At 33.1% G+C, this 20,834-nt stretch overlaps 1 protein-coding gene across 6 annotated transcripts in view; it reads left to right on the top strand.

Moving 5' to 3' along the window:
- The window catches only part of LOC108912306 (carbonic anhydrase-related protein 10), a 121,252-nt gene that overhangs the window by 71,960 nt on the left and 28,458 nt on the right, over positions 1-20,834 (top strand). For all 6 annotated transcript variants that reach the window (XM_018717514.2, XM_018717516.2, XM_018717511.2 and 3 more), the window contains one exon: positions 20,420-20,556. In XM_018717514.2, coding sequence (XP_018573030.1) covers positions 20,420-20,556 — 137 coding nt within the window. The remainder of the gene's footprint in view (positions 1-20,419; positions 20,557-20,834) is intronic.

Genomic DNA, 20,834 nt, shown 5'->3' with positions numbered 1-20,834 from the left:
GTATCTCGGTTAATGCTCTTGTATTAATAACCATCATTACATGATCGTTGCATAATATACTATTTTTTAAATTACACCATAAAAACTGATATTTTTTAATTTCTCCCTTAGTACTTTTCATATCCCGCCACTGGAGAAGCTAGTGTAACTTCAAGTAGGCGCGCGTTATTAACAGCGTATATACACACTTGCGAACTGCGTCGTTGTCAACGAAAATTTAGTAAAATGAAATGGTACACCCTGCATATTGACCAATATAGATATTGGAAAATTAATTACGGGTATTAATATTTTTCAGCAGAAAGTAACACGAACATGTACGTATGAATATATACATGAAATTAAAGTACATCTTCCAACTTGATATACTTTACATTCGGCCGAGTCCTCCACATTTGATTTTATTAGATTTAAAATAGTGATTTGTGTTTCCAGGCACGCGGCAATGATATGAAATAACCCATAAGTTCAAATATTCATGGAAAACAAATATAAGACGGCACGGCAATCCCGTTTTTATTGGCCTTATCGCAGGAGCCCGCTACCTTCCGACACGTCTTATAAGGAGCGTCTCGCACGTAAAATTAAACTAATAGTCCCCTTTGTCCCTTGGACCGGGAGTTCATGGCAATCCGCATCGAGACGAACTCCTCCTAATAGTCGGCACCTGGGGAATCCCACATGGTCTCCGGCGCCAACCCCTTCATTGGAAGTGAAACCCTAAGCCGCAATTTGAAAAAGGCCTCCTCACGTGTGGCGTTTTCTATCAGGATACCAGATAATTTATCTTTTGTTTCGCGAAGCGTATCCCTTGAAGCAGTTCTTTTGTTGAGGGCGGGTTTTTGTTTCTCGGCGTGCCAGATGATGAGTCCAGTAATTATTGTTTCTAAATTTGCGGGCTTTATAATGTTGATGGGGTACAAGTATTGTTGAAGTATTCGTTGGGGAGATGCAATTGTTCCCTTTCGATTGGAGAACTGAGTTTGACGCCAGGGAATGATTATGGAAGATTTTTAATTTGACTAATTGACAATTGGCAGTCATCCTCGAGTTACATAAGTTTATTACGATTTATCAGTTGTATCTCACGAATTTATAAGAAAATGTAATTTTTTATCTTTAAAATTGACGACGCGAAGTACCGAAAATTTGTGATTATACCGAAGGGAGTAACTAAGAGATATTATTAGGAAATTCAAGAGAGTCGTAAATGTAAGGTTTACATTTTTTGCGAAAAAATAATTACCTCATGTCAAATCAGATTTTTTGAACATACTATGATTCCCATAACTAAGCCAAAAACTGATTAATAAATGATAATTAATTAAAACCTTATTAATTCAGAACCGTGTCTCTGGAAGATCATAAAATTTTACTGCATTTTACAGTTCCGTTATTGAATTATGAATGAATTGTTCGGTTATTCCAAATTCTAAAATTAATAATTAATAACTTTACAATTCGGAATGTTTCCTTGGGTATCCATCCGAAACCTTCTTTTACCCAGTATATAATTATAACTACCTATATTTGAACGACAGTTTGAAAACTTGATAAAAAATGGAAATAATATTTCGATTACAAGAATTATATAAAAAAAAATGTAGAAGTTCCAATGTAAAACCGTTAGATATGTATTTGACGTTTTAGTTTTCATTGTCACTATAGTTTAATGCTTTATTATGAGTGACACAAAATAATACGAATAATTAAAAAGTAACAGTTCCATCTTACCGGTATATGATTTAATTCAGAGTCTTTGAAAATGTAAATTTTCTGGTCTCTGAGTCTGTATGGATAACTTTTGTTGTTTGGGTAATACCACCCCACGCCTTTGTTCTTCAGTTTCTACATAGATACCTATTAAAGATAGGATAATTATTATTATTTCTTTTTTTAACCACCATTTCTTAATATCTCTGGTATATTTATATAGTGAACGAGCTTCTCAGACGACCGAAAAATAATATGATAGAGAAAAATGTAATATAAATTCCATTATTTCTTTATTTGTCATTCTCTGACCTTTCTTTTGTTCACACTCAAAAACATGAAAAATGGAACTAGACCACGCCTGACTTAGTTTGTTATTAATATCACTGAAAAAAATACAAGGAAATGTTCCCCGTGCTTTTTACTTTGAATGTTTTTTTTCTGCCTGCTTCTATCTAAATATAATATAATAAGGACGGTAAGTAAAGAATTTTGTAGGTATTACTTTAAATCGTGTGTTTGCGGCGCGAACTCTTTGTTTCTCAAGATGTTTAATATAATTATAACCGAATGTGCGTCACCACTGCATAATGCGGCGTAAGAGCTTACACAAAATAAAGCAATTTTTTATAATGTGGGATTTCAGGATTATGTGTGGAGTTGACACAGAAGGTTATTATGAATTTCTTTTGATAAATGAACGGGGCATTGACAAAATACCTCTATACGTGCTTTAAAAAATGATCCCCTTAAAAAGTCCCAAACGACAGATAATTCAATGAATATTTAAAATAAATAATTTGTGAGTGTCTGAAATATATCATTTTCCGACTTTGTGGAGTTAAAAATATAAATGGTGGCCACGGGAACAGCACGCGCAGTTCGGAACAACATGCGGCCAAGTGATTTATCATTTGAGGCAAATTGCTGAATTTGGGGTTTGTGGTATTTTATTTACTCCAGCCCTGCTATTCCGGGGCGCCCTGCTCTCTTTCTGCAGGTATTATTTGGCTAAAATAGCGCTCCTCCAATTTAATCGACTTTCGCCCTCTCCTTTAAATCTGTCCAAAGCTAATTATTACATTTGTCAGTCTTAATTAGCCGGTGCGCTTAAGTGTCTGGAATGTATTTGATCTCGATTTTGCGGAGGTAATGAATATTCTAATTACAGCCACGGTTTCATAATTTATTATAGAAGCATCATTCTGTGCCCTGAAATTCCCAAGGTATAATTAATTGATATTAAGTAGTATTTATCGCTGAATCTACACAGTAAATTAAGTGTTACTAATCCTAAATAAGGAACTCGAACGGCAAACGTCTTAAACGATTATCCTGTTTTGGCCAGAAAAGTATGGTAACTGAAGAGTTACTGCAACAACCAAGACTATTTTCTAAACATTGCAGGAACATTGAATGAAAAAACATTTTAAGAGAATAATAATAATACCGCCTTGGTTTGCTTTTGTATGATTTGATCAAATACTAATAGTTATGGACACGAATTGAGAGAAACATTAGTTTGCATTAACCCAATTTCGTTTGTCTCTTGAAATGCCCAGCTTTTATGTAAATGTTGTATTTAACATATTATTGATAATATTTAAATAAGCATGTTGGATATATCACTGCAAGTACAGTTATAGGTTTTTATTACCACCAAATTATAAGTTACAAGAGTTAAAGCAAAAGCTATAAGTACTGTACATTTCGTCTAAACGAAATTCCAATTTTTTTAAAGGTAAGATATAATATTAGATAATTTTTTCCCAATTCCTGCCAACATATCCATAAAATTATGAACTCTCATAATGTAGAAAATCCAATTTTAATAAAACGTATCGTAATGTTGATCGCCATAACAGTTAAATACCCAAATAAAGCTGCCACTGAATAACACATTAATTTAATATTAATAAATTCCTTTATCCTATACAATTTGAATGTACCCATTAGGTACATTCGATATGTATCATTTTTTTCTGGATATTATGCGTAAAAATATAACTACAAATAATAAATTGATATAAACGCCGTACGCTAATAGACCCGAATAAATACTCGTGTACATAAATTTCGGTACTCGGTAAATATAGATGGGCTCCGGTAGTTTTGTCAATACGCAGCGTTATTTACTGAAAAAAAAAGAGAGAAATGGTTGACAGCAAACTAAAATTTATTGATAATATCGGAATGTATAAACCTACGAATATCAATGTTTCATTCAGTACGATTTGCTCGCAATGAACCAGGCTGCACGTTGCGAACACGAAAAAAAGAATAAAATATTGTTGTTTGTTCGGCTTAACGTTCGCAATGATTTTTTTAAATCCCGATTTCGGCGAACCTAATTTAAATAAAGTGCATTCAAACTTTCAGGTAATTAATTTCCATTTGCATTTCACAATCGACGACACTATTCTTTGAAATATAAAGTGTAAATAAATCAAATTCATTGTATAGTCATCGAAAGGCATAGTGTATGTATATATCTAAACTAAAACAACACGGACTGATCGCTTACGTAGCACTCATGGCTAATGCATTCCAATTTGACGGAATAATTATAACAATTTCTCTAATCCAATCTATAAACTTCACAATAATTAAACTATCCAAGATCAAACGTTACAGGAATTGTTCTCTTTGGAAACTTTAACGATAATTATTATCGTCGAGCCGGCTGAGATGACTTAAGATCAAGCTGGCGGTGATTCCGTAGCACTTAACTTGATCATAGTTTAATTTCCCAGACGTTCAACTTTCCCGAGCACAAGCGCTGCTTACCAATTATTATTTCAATAAATATTTATACGCTGAGGGAAGTTCTATTTTGATATTCCTTACAGAGAAAAATACGACGCCTCGCGGTTACAACCAAAACGACAAAATATCGTGGGCGACTTTTCACTGTTTATTCCGTTGGTAACGTATTGTGTATTTTGAGTTGCATACGTAAATATTGTATTGTAAGTTGATAAGCAAATTTATCTTTGTATAGATAATTGGGTACAATGTCAACAGCAAAAACGCCAAAAGTTGAAATCGAGGAACAAAGCCTTTTCTTGCTATTGATGGATTTGCAACTATATTTAGTGGCTTGCGTGTGTAGGGGCAATTTCCAAAGTTGACGGCTGCAGCATTATTTAATGACGAATTGATGAATGCTTTTCAACATTCTAAGATTCATAGTGTAAATATAAGCTCTGGGTTGGGTAACTAACAATGAAATACGTGTAAAAAGAGGAAATTAGGTTCAGGACTGTTGTAATTATTTCTCTTTTGTGGGTTCACGTATATCAACTCTTTGCACGTATATCAAAATCATATCGATGTGTTATTTTCACGGACGGTGCCTATAAAAAGTGCATTTAATTAATATTTTTAGTGAACCATGGTGTAGTCATGATAAATATAAGTTAAACATTTTCAAATTTGCTGAGGTAATCTGTTCAACAGCGATGTAAATAAATATTTATCTATTAGTGATAATCTTTCGTGTCTACTAAAATATAAGAGACAGTTTGTGTTTGGAATTCACTTAGTTGAAAGCTAGAGACCCTCACAATACGATTTGGTTAGAAATCCAAACGAGTTCCGCGTTTCTTTAAAAGATTTTTAACACAAATATTGACGTACCCATACTCCTTTTAAATTATTCAAAAGCCAACTTGATAAACCAACTTCTGAATAAGTTAGTGTTGCCATAAATTTCTGATCTTCTACAAATAACATGCAGAGATGTGTGATGAAATAAAGTTAAAAAAAATTGTGTACGCCTATTAAAACAAATCTAATTAGAGATACATAGTTTTATACGTCACAAGATGAGGTTAAAGTACTTCAGGTTTTATTTATCCAATCGGAAACGATGTGTTAAAAAATGTATGAGAAAATTAAGTTGAAAATTTTATCTTGGTCACGGTCGTCTTGGATTGGAATATTGCTGTCTTCGAGAATTAATAATATTCCCAGATCCACCTGAAATACGTTTGAGCAGATCACACACAATAAAAAGAGAGTTATGGATCATTTAGTATATTAATGAAGCAATTTTTCTAACATCTGACACTTAAGAGACTTCATCGAGGAAGTTCGTCCGCGAGAGAAAGTTAAGTTCCGGCTTAATTCCATTAAATTATGCGATCGATGGGGAATAATAAAAGCTGTCGGCGTGTAAGCCGGATTGTATATTTTTAATAAAAAAGTTTTGGCCGGGCAGTAGTAGAAGATCCTCGTGAGATTGGCGACATGTGGCGGCGTCCGCAATAGCAGCTGACATTTCAGGTGGCGGCGGTATTGCTTTCTGGTGGAAAAAGTCGAAACTGGAGCCGCCAGTAATGGTGTTTCTTTTATCAGTTGTGCCGCCGTAATGGCCAGAAAGGTAGTTAGCAACTCTTGCCGCCCTCGGACGAGGTCGAGAGCTGCAGCGGTCCAGAACGTGTCAATTTGTAAATGTAACAAACTGGAAAAGACTTTTGCAATTAAGAGGCTCTTCGAGCTTCGCCCGGTTAATTTCGCCAGCCCGGAATTCGGGAACTAAACTTTCCAGAGATGTTTTAGTTTACATCTGCAAATGTTGAACATCCAGATTACCTGTCATTATAATTTTACTGAACACGTATTTAACTAAACGAACTAACTTCTTACATTAGAACAGTTCATAAATCTGCCTGAGTTACTTTGCCGTCGATTACATTTTCTAACTTCCTGACTTCGGGATAGTTTCAATATATCCTTGTAACGTGGCGCACACCGAAACGTTTTACTACCCAACTTTACGGTTTTTTTATACCCACGAAAAATAAAATTTCATTTCCAGATGCTAGTTAATACGGCGTAGTCGATTGGGCGGGACTTCCTAGAGTCCGACAGATAAGGCCTCATTTATCGGGAAATTACACTCGTTATACTTTTTTTTCCAATTCTTGTCCGTTACCTAGCAGACTAATAGAAAACATTCCCTTGATTTTAAAAGCCTAAACAATGACGCCAATACAGTTAAGAAAATAATATTTAGGCTATTGTGATAAACATATTATTTCATGCACTTCCTAGCAAAAATCTTACTGCGCTTATTAACAAAATTTAATAAAATTATGCATTTTCAGCAAGTAATACAAAAAACTTCATTAACTGTCTTAACAAAATTGTTCAGAAACTCTCTAGAAACAGGAGGTGCATTCACATCCCAAATATGTAATTAAAGCTTCTAACCTTTGGTGTCGGTTATAAAAGTTTGACAATTTTGATTCCTATACATATAGGTAATTAGGTAGGTACACCATTTACTTTTTCCCAATGAGTTCAAGGTTAGCTTTGTAAGGGAAAAGTAATACATTTAGAATAGAAGTTACAAATAAAGGATGGGGAGCGCTATTGGAAGTCGAACTCATTTGCAGGTACTTTGGAAAATACATTTGATAACTCCCCCTTCGTCTACCACTGCCTGCCGCATAAAAAGTCGATTACGCAGGCAGATTTCATCATTACCCACGCTTTTCCTTTCAATTCAGTTCCATAATAGGTCCCCATTTAATATATAGGTAATGATTGTTCTTCAGCTTATTTATTGGTTGCCCCAATATCATCTATATATGATATATTTTCATACAAGTGCAGTATTTTGCAACAGTTGCACAAATAAATATATTCACACAGTCGCAGAATATTTTATTAATACCGCAAATAAAAAAAAAACTATTAGAATAGGTATCTCATTTACATATAGGTATCTAATCACGTTTTATTTCACTGAGATCTGTTAACGAATATAATTTAATATATCTAGAAAAATGGTGTTAAATAGCTAGGATAGGAGACAATCACTTTGTATCGTGATAAATTTTAGTGGTTTAATATCAGTAGAAATATTTTTACACTCGGAAAAATATGGCGTGCGAAAGGGGAGCAAATAAAAAACGGCGGTATACGATATGTAACAGATAGCAGCGGGCGAAAGATTTGCAATCAAATCAAAGCCAAGTGAATGAGTGGGCAATATAAAACCGAACATCCAATGTATATCACCAAGCCACAAGAAAGATGATGCAATTTCTAAGAAAAATATACTCCTGTTTTCTCTACCGTTTATTTTCGAGACCTTTCTTAACCACAGATCTGTTATGTGCCTCGACGACATCGCTCTTAATAAAAAAATATTGAACATGTGCTCATACACAAAATAGGATTCGCGGCTTTCCGTTAGAAAATCACCAACCAATTACATTTTACGGGCAGTACGGTAATACACGATGAGAATTTTGTTTGAAAATTTGTTCAGCCCGCAGATGGGAGAGAAATTTGTGGAATGGGTAATCACACGGAACAAATTTTCAAGCATAAATCTCTTTTTCGTAATATCGGAAATGTACCGGGTATTAAACTGTTATCATGAACCAAGAGGAGATGAAAGATTTTCTAGATACCACATACCATTTTTTTTACCTGTTGCCAGTCGTTACTTAATAATATATTTTTGAAAGAAAATAAACAATGTATTTTTAATATGCGAGGATTTATGCAAATATATATTTTCTAATGAGATTAAAACACCTTTTGTATACATTTATATATTTTACGGTCATTACAACTTTTTAGGTAGATTATAAAACTAGTTTGGTGCTGTTATATGAAGAATTGAAAAAAGTAACAAAGAAATTTGAAATTAAATAATGCATTAACTAGAAAACGAAATGTAAGTAATAAAATAGATAAGTAAGAAATCCCCTGTATACCTTTAGAAGGCTATGTCGATTACTAAATTTTGTTTAACCTTCCCTGAGAGCCTTCAAACCAATTCCTGGTGTAGATAATAATTGACGGTATAATTAAATTAATCTGATTCTTTTGAGGAAATATTGCACAGACGTCGCGATAATGCTTAACTGGAAAATCAAGTGGAGTTTTGCCGGGGCAGTATGATTGAAGCCGGCTTAGACCTTTTCATTCCGTTATGAGAGCTCTTTTGTTGAATAATATTTATGTCAGCAGCATGCCATTCCGACTTTCTATATCAACAATGGTTTTCGCAGGCACTTGTAGCTTTCCCCCGAGTAATAATTCATTATTTGTTCGCCGCCCTCTGTGTTTCGTGGGTGTCGTTGTTTAATCAATTAGTTTCCTACAAGGGAAAGGATTAAATCAAATTACAGAGGAGAGGGTTTAGCTGCACATGAGATAAGACACTATTTTTTTTACTGACAAAATAAGGAATTAATCTGAAAGGGGAGAATTTTATTCTACTCTCACCAGGGAATTTCTTGAAAGACTTGAAAAGTCAACAAAAGAATTGAAATTAAAGGGAGTTTTCTGAATAGCACATTATTTTTTTACTTCTGAACTGAAGCTAAAGTAACTAATTATAAAAAATAATTCATACTATTGACTTTTGGATATTTTTAACTTTGTTTAATATGCTTCTCATGTTAATTTTGTACGTATTAATAAAATTTACGAAATTTCAGACACTTAGGTATATGAAATTGGGTCTCTAATTGTTATGGCTTTAGCCTTGATTTTGACCGAAATAACTGTTGATATGATTTTAATAATGTGACCATTTTTATGACTCAGAATTTCTTCTTCGACATTGGTTGTAATTTATCCAAAATTAGTGACAAAGTTTGGTATAATTGCTTTTGAACATGAACTTTCTAAAACGTTTCCATGTAATTTTGTAACTGTAAATGCTAATAGCATTTGCCTTAGGTAAATCGATGAATAATTAATTTCTGAATCTTTTCCTGTATTTGGTGTTAAAGAAAAACGACACGCCATATGGATATATACCGCTTCAGCTCCCATAATAATTATTTATTTCATTCGACATTATAGGTAGGTATACAAATATTCTGCATTTTAATAATAAATTTTAAAATGCCGTAGGTTTTATTTGTTACAGAAGGACTGCCAATTTCACAAACAATCCCATCGAACAATTCTGTATGTTTGGGTTCGGCTCATTAGAACAAAAACGATTTTGAGAGACGCATTTTCAATTCATTAGAATTAACAGATCTATTCCCCCCAAAGGAAGATGAAGCAATTAAGCAAATATAATAGCGCTAATTGCTAATTAGCTTTCCATTCAATGTGCGGGATAAAAGAGATCTGCTTTTATAAAAGTTATAAAAATAAAAAAAAAGTTAGGTTAACATTCTGAATTCTCGAGAAAATGAGTATGATTCTTAAAAACAACAAATACATAGCTTCCCAGAATATTTTCTACTAAAGATATTGTTAATACACTTTCTTAATAAAAAACATGATATAAGGTATACATATTTCATTTTCAAATTTCTATTATGCTAGTTAGACAAATGAACTCCAAATAAATCTAGAATTTTTCCCATAAAACAAACCGAAATCGTGTTAAATAAACTTTTCCGTAATCGCCTACTTCTTAGTTTATTTCTAATATTTCTAGGCGCATATCTGTAGACGTCAGAGTTGGGGCCTGAGTTGCAATGAATGTCATAGGGAGAAAAAACGAGTCTTTAGAGTAACTCCAGCTTGGTTTAATTAATGTTGGGTTTATTTTTCTTTGGAGTTTCAGTTCTGGGGCCATTAATATTCAGCAAACACCGAACTGTTAATTTTTCATTTCCTCTGTGGCCCGCGCTGAAAATAATCTGTTGGCCGTAAGCCCCGCTCTACAATATGCCGTGAATGAACAAGTTGTATTGAGATAGATATCTTTCACACATGCCGATGTGAACAGGATATCTTACTACAGCAATAGTTTTTATATAAATATACTGCATTAATAGGTGACACACTACTGTCTTCGCAGAAAAAAAATTACACACTAGTTATTGAAAAGTATATTACCATAATAAGGGCCGTCGTAAAATTGTGGAAAATAAATAAGGCCTACGTATAAAGAATAAGTTTCTATGAAAATATGTTTTAGGGAATACTAGAGTAGGATTTTGATAAACTGGCAACATGTTTTCTGCAAAGCATCCCTATTTAGATTTAAACCTGGAGCTAGCGGTCACGTAGACCGGCAAAAAAAGGTCGCAGGACCAAAAACATTACGCGGACTGCCGTTTAACTTCCCTTATTTCTTGCGCAGAACTGTAGTCTAATTATTTAACTGGAGGCACCCCCTCACATTTTCAATAATATAACTTCACTTTCGGAAAAATATTATCGTCACCGGCAGTGTCTAAATAAGCGGTTTCGTTAGAGTAGAGATACATCAAATTTCCGATGAAAATTAAAGCTGGAAATTCCACCCGGGAAGATTGTTATAATTGAAAGGGAGAGTTTTGATGAAACCTAATGACAGTTAAGACGAGTTAGGGAAACACTGATTGCAAATTATCGACGGCTGGATTGCTACCATGGCAACGTAACAATAAGTTGAAAGAGGTGACGGAAACAGTTGAGGAGTTAACCTTTGATCCCTTGTCCTGAACACAATTAGCACCTTGCCGGGAATTTATCTTAAACGAATAATGTACACAGCTATTAAACTTAACGTTCCCCATAACCCGAATTGTTAAGATGAATTGACGCGGCTGCAAATATTGTCTGACAAAGCACCGTTGTATTAGGAACTGTGCTGTTTTAGGTCTTAGCTACGGAATCAAACATCATTAACGCATATTTCCTATACAGGAGCAATTAAATTTCGGAAACAATTAATCTGTGGGAAGGGTGCAATTCACTGGAAACAGTTCATATTTATTACGAAATTAAGAGGAAAAGGAATTCATCTAAGAGCCTACTGTTTGTAGATATCTTAGATTACCGTAAAAAGTTATTTTCAGCTTAAATTCTGTGTATACCTATTTGTTGCTGTGTATTGATTATACAAAAATGAATTCAAAAATTAGTCCATATAGCTAGTTATGCGTGGATGTCTTGTAGTTCAAATTTCTTAGTTGCATGCCTAGAATGATTATGTAAGATTTAATTGCTAGATAAACGATTTGAACAAATTTTACTTCGCACGACATATTTCAATAGACTTCAATCACTAGCTAACACATTTAAAAACATAACTTCAATCTTTAATTGACAAGAGAATGCGAAATGCAAAATTTAAAACACGTATTGTTTTTTTTATTCTTACACGTAAAATATGGTAGGTATTTTTAATGCCTTTAGAATTTTTGTTTGATGAATACACACAAATACTTTAAAAGTAGACGTTCTACATTGCGTATTGTTAGTTTGTATATCAAAGCTTTGCTCTCTATACCTATAGAATCATTTGGTCAGTGACCTCCCACATAAACACACCATAATAAAAAAATATTCAATTTATTACTAATAACGTGATTTTAGAAAACCATTTATTATTACTGAATAAAATCCAATTAAAACTCGACAAAGGTTGACATTTTGTTCTCTTCCTTTTTACAAAACTCCACATTTTGAGGCGTCAATAAATCTCATACCCAGCACGAAGAATAGGTCTGCCCCTCAAGATTGATATCAGCTATTTTCGAGATATTGATGCGGGGGTACAAAATTTTAATAAAACCCTTCGATACAAAAGGTACATTTTACATATAATGCACGAAAGTGATGTGTGCATTGCCAACTGGCAAAGTGGTGGGTTCCCTATGAGAACTGAGGCAGATGATGGATAAAAAGTGGCCCTTAGGTCAATCTATCTATAGCAGGTCTACCAGCATTCCTTAACTTCACCTGCTTGCCGCAAAAACCTCTAATGGGTTTCTGAGCGTGCTAAAGTGCCTGAGGAAACCGATAGCTCTGTGTACTACAACATATTTACAACTTTGTCTACAACGCCTCTCTAAGTGCTTTTTTACGCTTTTAACATAAATTCTAATTACGGGTATATTGCGGGATGCTGACGCCTTCTCTTAATGTTTTTTGTTGCACCTCTTATAATTCCTTAAGTGCCTCGTTATGTCATATGTTTTATCTGTTTTTAACGCCGATGAGATGGCTTTTGTATGAAAAATGGGCCCATTTTCCGAGCACGCATTAACTCTTAAGGGAAAAATGTGTTTGCATCATAATTACTTATTAAAAAAGCCAAAAAAATTCTTTTACCACTCTTTTGAATAATTTTACCACTTTTCTGAATATCCAAAAACATAACATTAATAATACTTTGATGTAAAAATATTTCTTAGAAAAGGGTAATTTCCATCAACTATAAAGAAAATGGAATTGTTAATTTCTTAAGAAAATATACATGCTTTTAAAATATATCTGATCATCTGCATTTCTAATTGGAAAATGTCTGAAGTCATTAAGTGAAAAATTAGCAACATCTGTTAACACACTCGTCGGGTAGCATAGCGTTACAGCGGCTTAATTAGCTACGGGAATAATAATTATTAAAGATTTCTGCACGAATTTTTTTAAGTAGGATTCTATAAATCCAACGATTCTGCGTCCTCCGCCGCGATAACGGGCGCATTTAGCATAATATTTTAGTACGTATTTACTTAGTTGTTGTGCAAAAAATCGAAATTTGTTTTCAACAATTTGTCCCTCGCATAATAACATCACACACTATGTAAAATAAAATCATCTTCGAATTAATAATAGCAGTCTAGAGAACAACCGACAATTTTCAAAATGCTTAACACGCAATCAGTGACATTAAAATTCATAGAGCCTTTAACGCGATAATACATATTAGTTTTATTTAATTCGTTTAATGACGATAAATAGGCCAAGCAGACACCAAGGAATTAAAATACCATTAAAATTTCAGGTTGTACTCTTATTAGGGCGAAATTAATGAACGGCAACTAAACAACCTGCTGCTGACAACTTAATTTGTTATCAGTTCACAGTGTATGGACAAAAGAGAAGCGCCGATGGTATAATTAGCCAAAATTGTTTTTGTACGAGTAAAAAGTATTAAATATATTCGTATACCTAAGTAATAAATCATTGCCACAAACACCTACCCCTGTTCATTACTATGTCGATATTAAGAAAAAAAAAAGCAAAGCGGAATAGAAATCTAACAGGCAGGAGGAAAATTGATTTGTTAAAATTTAAATTATTTATATGGTATGGTGAAAAACTGGTAAATCGAAATTTGTATATGTTTGCAGTAGGGTTCGGCTGAACTTGTGTTGAAATGTTGTCTTTACTGATTTAAAATAACTGCAACAGTGCAGTGGTTTGCTGAATATCGCGTTACTGTTTGCTTATAATTTTCCTGAAAAATATGTTTTGGTATCTATGCCTGTGTAGATATGTAACGAATAGCAATTCAATTTGTAATACATTTTGGTAGCAAACAAAGTTGTTCCTGAACGTAATTGACGTAGTTAGACCGATTGGATTAATTTGGCAAATATTATTTATAAATAAAATCGTGGTGTGTTGAATAACATGCCTGTCCAGAAATATGGAATTATATGGACGCTCTCATAATTACGCATTCACATAACTTTTAGATTTGTATCTGCAAATTTTCATAAATGCCTGGCGATATTTATTGCCGACAGGAATTAATTAAACACGCTTAAATCTAGACGTATATATTTCACTAGATTCGGAAAACAATGTCAGAGATTGCAATAGGCGATTAAAGAAATTATGGAAATTACTACACACATATATTCGGTATGTCAGAGAGACGTATTTATGGAACAAATATTTATAAAAATACCTTTATGGATTATTTTAGATATATGATTTAATCTTGAATATATGTCTTGCAAATATTAAAGAAAATACATTCACACAACTCAGTATAGAGCCTTATTGAAACATTATTTTATTAAAAATTAATTAATGCTTCAAGCATTCTAAATGTTCCAACAATTGAATAATAGCTACCAAATTCTCTACTTACTATAACAAAAAAGTAAAAAAATCGATATTTCCTTTTCTCTTCAAATTCCATAAAAGGTTACTCATCTACACAGAACTTGTAAAATATAAAAGGTTATAGCGGGTCACCACAGTACCTTCACGTTCTTTCTAATAAATCCTAAAAGCATGTCAACGCGCATTATTTTGCCACATAACAGCAGAATTTATTTCCGTTGCATACGAATCCTTCCAGGCCATTATTTTCAAAATCAGTGACGCTATTTACCATCGTCTAGGAAAACCAAATTGCGCGTGAATTCTTAAATGATAAATTCGTAGCTGACGAAAGAAATCCTACAAATGCTAACAATAATACCTACGCACAATTATCTGTTTATAATAAAGCTTTGATCGAAGGTAACCAAAGGAGTAATGAAAATCCATAGGAAAAGATGTCGACTGACGATACTTACTCGTGAAAGCAGAAACGAAGGGTGGGTTGGATATTGTTTATATTAAAATCGTGTTAACTGCCCATATTTGCGAAACAAAAGTTAGCTTAAAATAATTTGATATCCATCTTAAATATAGTCAGATATAATTTGAATACGCACGAAAGCCCAATATTTATAAAAATAAATCAAAATAAGGAAGCAATGAATTAGATTAAAATCTTTACTAATAAAGAGGCATAATTTCTAAAGCTTATAGTTGTAATCTCTTTATTTTTTAACGTTCCGTTAATATAAATTGGAATTAATAATTCAATTCAAAAAATTCTGCTGAAAGTATTTTTTCTTAATGACAAAGTAACTAACAAAAAAAAATCATTATTAACTTTTTTGAATACAGAGAAATTTAAACAAAAAAAAATATGTTACTTAACAATATACAGGGTGTTTCAGGTTAGAGCGGTGACATGAAAATAATTAATGTCGGCGGCTGTCATTATAATAAGTAATAAATACTGGACAATCATGTACGATATTATTAGACAAAAAGTAGTTGCTAATAAAATAAAGTCTAATAAATGTGGGTAAAAACTTATGTGTAATACAATTTGTAAATGGAGCACAAAAAGTGGACAAACATATTAAATGCTATATATAGAGTCCTATAGATATAAGGTAATACCGAAGTTCCCCTGATTAGTTTATACATGTCTAGCCGAAGCATAAAATATATTGACTATAACTCAGGGTTTAGTATTAGGTGTGGCACTGGGCATATTATGACCGTATCGCGTGTTCCACTGAAGAGACGTCGACGACGCCCTCGATACTGTTTGGTGGAAACACATACGCCACGAGTCGCTCACGAAGTGTGAACTGTTAAGCCGCCAGTGAATATTTTGCACATTTCGTGCAATTTTATGGTACGACACGAGTCACTTGGTGTAATGAAGCATTCTGTGTGCCAGGAATTGCTTTTTCGTTGTTGCATGTATATGCACGCTCGCTATGTTTATGGCATTGTTTCTACGAAAATGTCGTACCTATAAAGGTTATAATAGTCATGGATATAATAAACCTCAATGAATCTTAAAAAAAATCATCTTAAAAAAAATCAAAGAAATCAAGAAATTATTTCTTTGCCTTTCTTCAACTGCTACTGTGGTTGGATTTATACTTCGTTTACCGCATCATCTCCGCTTCTAACAAACTTTTAAACTCCCGAAATAAATTTACGTAAGTCCAGTCGATCGGGATCTCACCGTTCTTAGTACAAGTTTGTTGTTCCCTCTAAATACTTACCCATCGTATCTTGAATGGTACATGCAAATAGAACATCTGTATAAATTCGCAATAAACAACTATTTATCGATAAAATATTACCAGCGTTTTCATTAAGTAAAGTTTTACGGGAGCGCGATTTATATAAACATGCTACGCATCAATAATAAATTCATAATTCTGTGAACAACTTATTAACAAACTTTATTAATTTTAATGAAAAACAAATACATTTGTGGGATGATTTTATGAAATATTAATGCGAATATAAATGGATATTGACGATTACACAGCCCGAAACCGTCTGTGGTGGAATTAGTTAATTAGTTGCCTGTTTACAAGTCATTAGTGTGGCTCTTAACCGCGAATTATGTACTGGCCTGTCAAAACGAGTGGGAAATAACATTGATAACAGTGCCTCGGTTTCATTCTCCTGAATTTTTAAATGAACCTCGACCTAAACTCAAATGAACTTTTAATTACGTCTCACTTTGTAATAAGAGAAAAAAGTAATTTGCTTTAAATATAAGCAAATTAACTTTTTAATGTTGAGTGTTATTCTACGTTCCACTTAAAATTGCCTTTTTGCGCGATGGGTTTTCCTAAATTAAGAAACACTGGAAAGCTGTACGTAGGCAATATAACTTTTTTTTATTTTTTAAAATAACATTACCCTGTACCCGGCTAAGCGATGTCTTAAAGAGAACTAGAATATTTTTTCTAAAAATGATTAAATTATTTCTAAACTGACTACACTAACGACTAAGGTGAATCGTAATATTTTTAGAATTCGTAATATTTACGTTATTTATATTCTGCATTATATACATATACGAGTATGTATATGCTCCATAATAGAATTCGCAAAATACTTTGAAATAAGCAATATTTGCAAATATCCTGGCTATTATGTTCATTGTATTCTTTCTAGAAGGTTTGCTAATAAAAAAGTTCCTACAATAAACTTCTTCAAATACCGCAAGTCTACTGGATTTCTACAATTCATATTTATACTGGCGAAGCCACTGATTTTTAGAATCCGACATTGTTGTTACTAAAGTAGGTAAACTTTAAAATAATTATGATAAATTTTTTGAAAAATTAAAAAATAGGTATCACAAACGTCACGTTAAAAATTTATAAGATACGAATTTAAAATCTAAAATCTACGTAGGTACCTACCTACAAAAAATATACAGTGTGTTCGCGAATTTTTATTTTATAGGAAAGTTATTCTTGCCAAAAAAAATCTGATTATACCTACAAGTTCGTGAAAATGTAGTTTTAGTCCGATTTCAACGTAATTTGTACCATAGTTTTATTTCTGAAGGATTAAGTCTGCCTTCTCAGAAACAAAACAAATATTTTCTGTTTTACATGCCAACATATTTATGACATTAACGTACGTTTTAATTCTAAACAACTTCTAATAAAATTTTTCCCGATTTTATACAAAAAGGGCACTTAGAATGGAAAAATTAAAAATATCAGTCGATCTTCAAATGGTAATTCTTCATACATAAAAATACATTAAGTACAGTTTATTTTTTCACCAAGCAGATCGATTCCCCAAAATGTCGCAATAACACACTTAATTTTAATTAAGAACACTCTTAAAACTAAATTTTATACATTTGTTTATGTTGTTCGTTTAAATTCCAATTAAGGCTTTAGGAAAAACATAGCTACCAATGAATTTACTGAAATAAAATTTAATAATTAAAAGACATTTTACAGATGTTTTTTATCAGCAGTGCATTTTACTTTTTAACATGTATAAATAAATGTATAGTGACCCTAAGTCATAATAAAATTTCATAGTCAAACTCTTGAATACCCATAGGCTATGTAGTATTTTGTGGGCGATGCGAACATTGATTCTCGAAATTAGACAAAGCTGCTGAGTCGTTAGACGCTCATCGAATGGCTGATAATGTGCAGTGGCTCACACAAATATTGACTTTAATTAGACCTCGAAACCGCCCGGCGAAGAAAAATCAGATTAGAGCTAAGGTCAGCACTGTTAACCGCAACTTGGTAATGTTGATGGGTAATGGTTGGGTTCCAGCCGAGGCAGATACCTTTTTGCTTTACTAGGTTAATCTCGACGGAAGGATGTGGACCACTCTGACAAAAGAGGGTTAAATCAAACAGTCTCACTTAGAGAATTCATTTATAACAGCAGATTAAACCGTAGATATTATTGAAAAAGGAAAAGTTGCGTACCAATACTGAGGACATACTGAACTTTCTCCCAAACGTCATATTATGTGAAATAAATAACCCCTGAAATTCAGACAAATTACACAACATGTAAAAAGTTCCTATACACTTATGTCTAAATTCTTTTTGTTTTCGAGATACAGTGTTAAAGAAATTTTGGAAAATATTGATTACTTCGGATTAAGTGGAGGGAATGTACCGACAATTGGTACACAATATCCGCTACAGGTTGCCAACTAGTTGTGGAGTTGAAAAATTAAGAGGAACTTTTAATAGGAATTATATTACCTATCGCAAAATGTTAAAATATTTACAAGACCATATTAATTTATTAATTTGGTTGGCAACCTATAGAGGAAATTATGTACCAATTGTCAGTAGATTCCCTCCACTTAATTGGGAGTAATAAAAAAAATTCAATATTTTCCAAAATTTCTTTAACAGTGTATCTTGAAAACAAAAGGAATTTAGAAGTGTATATGATCTTTTTATATGTTTGGTGATGAGATCCCTCTATCATGTGCTGGTAAGCATTGCACTTTTTTCCATGTCACCCTGTATAACCTGAGGCTCTATACTCTATACAAATATATGCATATATACCTACATTTCGAGTTAATGTACTTTCATAAGCTTTAAACTGACATCAATTTATAATTTTCGTGAAAAAACATTGTCATTTCGTCCCGATGAAATAAATCTAAAACCGAGGCTAAAATCAATCTCTGAGTTTTCGGCGATGAGAAAGATTAGTTGACATTCGGTAACAAATTTTGAAAATTTCAGAGGACCAAATCCAATGAGAAAGTGATTGAAGGCGAGAGAACCCCTTTTATCTCTAAATGCTTGTACGAGCTTTACAAGTAGGTACACTACATAAGATGCTCCTTGTTTGTACTTTGTTGGGGTATTGAATTCGGTTCGTACAGGTAGTGCGGCACTGATTCTTGGTCGTGGCTGGAATAATTCCAGGAGAGGAATAGTTCCCAATCAACGGTCACTGAATGTTTGTTCGTTGTTTTCAAAGTGTAATTCGCTTCGTATGTTTGTAGAATACATGATAGCTATGACTCCTGCGAGATTTTTTATTTTATTTTCAGCTTAATAATTCAGTGGAGACGATGTATAAAAAACAGCACCAGAACCTGTCTTAACCTGCTTTGTTTTTTGAAAAATATGGCATTTACGCAAATGTCTCTGAAGATGTTGAGCTGAACTCTCGAATTTTTTGTAACAAATACGATTTTAAGACTTTTCAACGAGAAATTTTTGGAAAAAAATACTGTTTTTAACTGTATTTAAATATGTAGTAAGCTTCTTTTTAACAAAAAAAACTGTTTTTAAGTAAGTAGTTTCCAGTATTTCCATTATTGGTTGACATAATTGTATACAAATTTAATGAATTTTTACTCTTACTTAAACAGTAGCCCGAGTTTCATTAGTTTACGTTAAATATCTTCAAAAATAATCGTGAATTTGTTACGTTTTTCGAAAAAGTAGGTATTTTTACTAACCCCCTATACTTTAGTTGTAAAGTTGTTAGTAAATTTATTTTCCGGTCAAAATGAAAATGGAATCGAAATGAATGGCTATCGCTGCAGTTCGTTTAATTATGTTCCTGTCATTTTCTGAAAAAAATACTGGGTGCTTTTCTTGAAATATAAGATTTTCGACCACATCTTTTTAAATTGAGGATTACTTGTTTCCCCTTTGCCCTTTCAAATATCTTAACAACAAAGGAACAAATTGCAATAAAAATGGATTACATTGTACATACAGTAGCAATTTTTCAAACAAACCACCACGATTTAGCTCTACCACCGCGTTTACCGAAAAGAAAACCAAAAATAATCACTGCCATTACTACATTCCGACTTAGCAAATAAGACAAAAGGTTATGAGTGATTACTATAATCCTTTTTCTAAGAAATCTGCCGATTTGTTACATAGCACACCTATAAACGTATCTGTATTATTTCCAGGTCCAGCGTTCTGGGGTTTAATAAATCCAGAATGGTCATTGTGCAACAAGGGCCGAAGACAGTCGCCCGTTAATCTGGAGCCCAGTAAGCTGCTCTTTGACCCGAATCTCCGACCCCTGCACATCGATAAACACAGAGTAAGAAGCTTACCGCTTACGCCTCTCCCTTAAACATGTGCTTATACGCCTCCCAAGTGTCGATTATGTCAAGATTATCGCGAACGGTATACACGCCGCTTTGTGTTCTATATCGAATTACTTTGTACCCCCTCATCCGTTAAATTTGCTAAAACATTCCGAAAAAAAAAAATTGCATCTTGAAGTTGTTGCTTAGTTTGTGCCGAAACATGTTTCTTAGATTAAGAGAAGAGGTGGACCACTAGTATGAAATTCAATTAATTTCAATTTATTAATTA

The sequence above is a fragment of the Anoplophora glabripennis genome, unplaced genomic scaffold (assembly GCF_000390285.2).
Source record: "Anoplophora glabripennis isolate ALB-LARVAE unplaced genomic scaffold, Agla_2.0 scaffold183, whole genome shotgun sequence".
In the NCBI taxonomy this organism is placed as follows: Eukaryota; Metazoa; Arthropoda; class Insecta; order Coleoptera; family Cerambycidae; genus Anoplophora; species Anoplophora glabripennis.
This window is presented reverse-complemented; position numbering and strand designations above follow the sequence as displayed.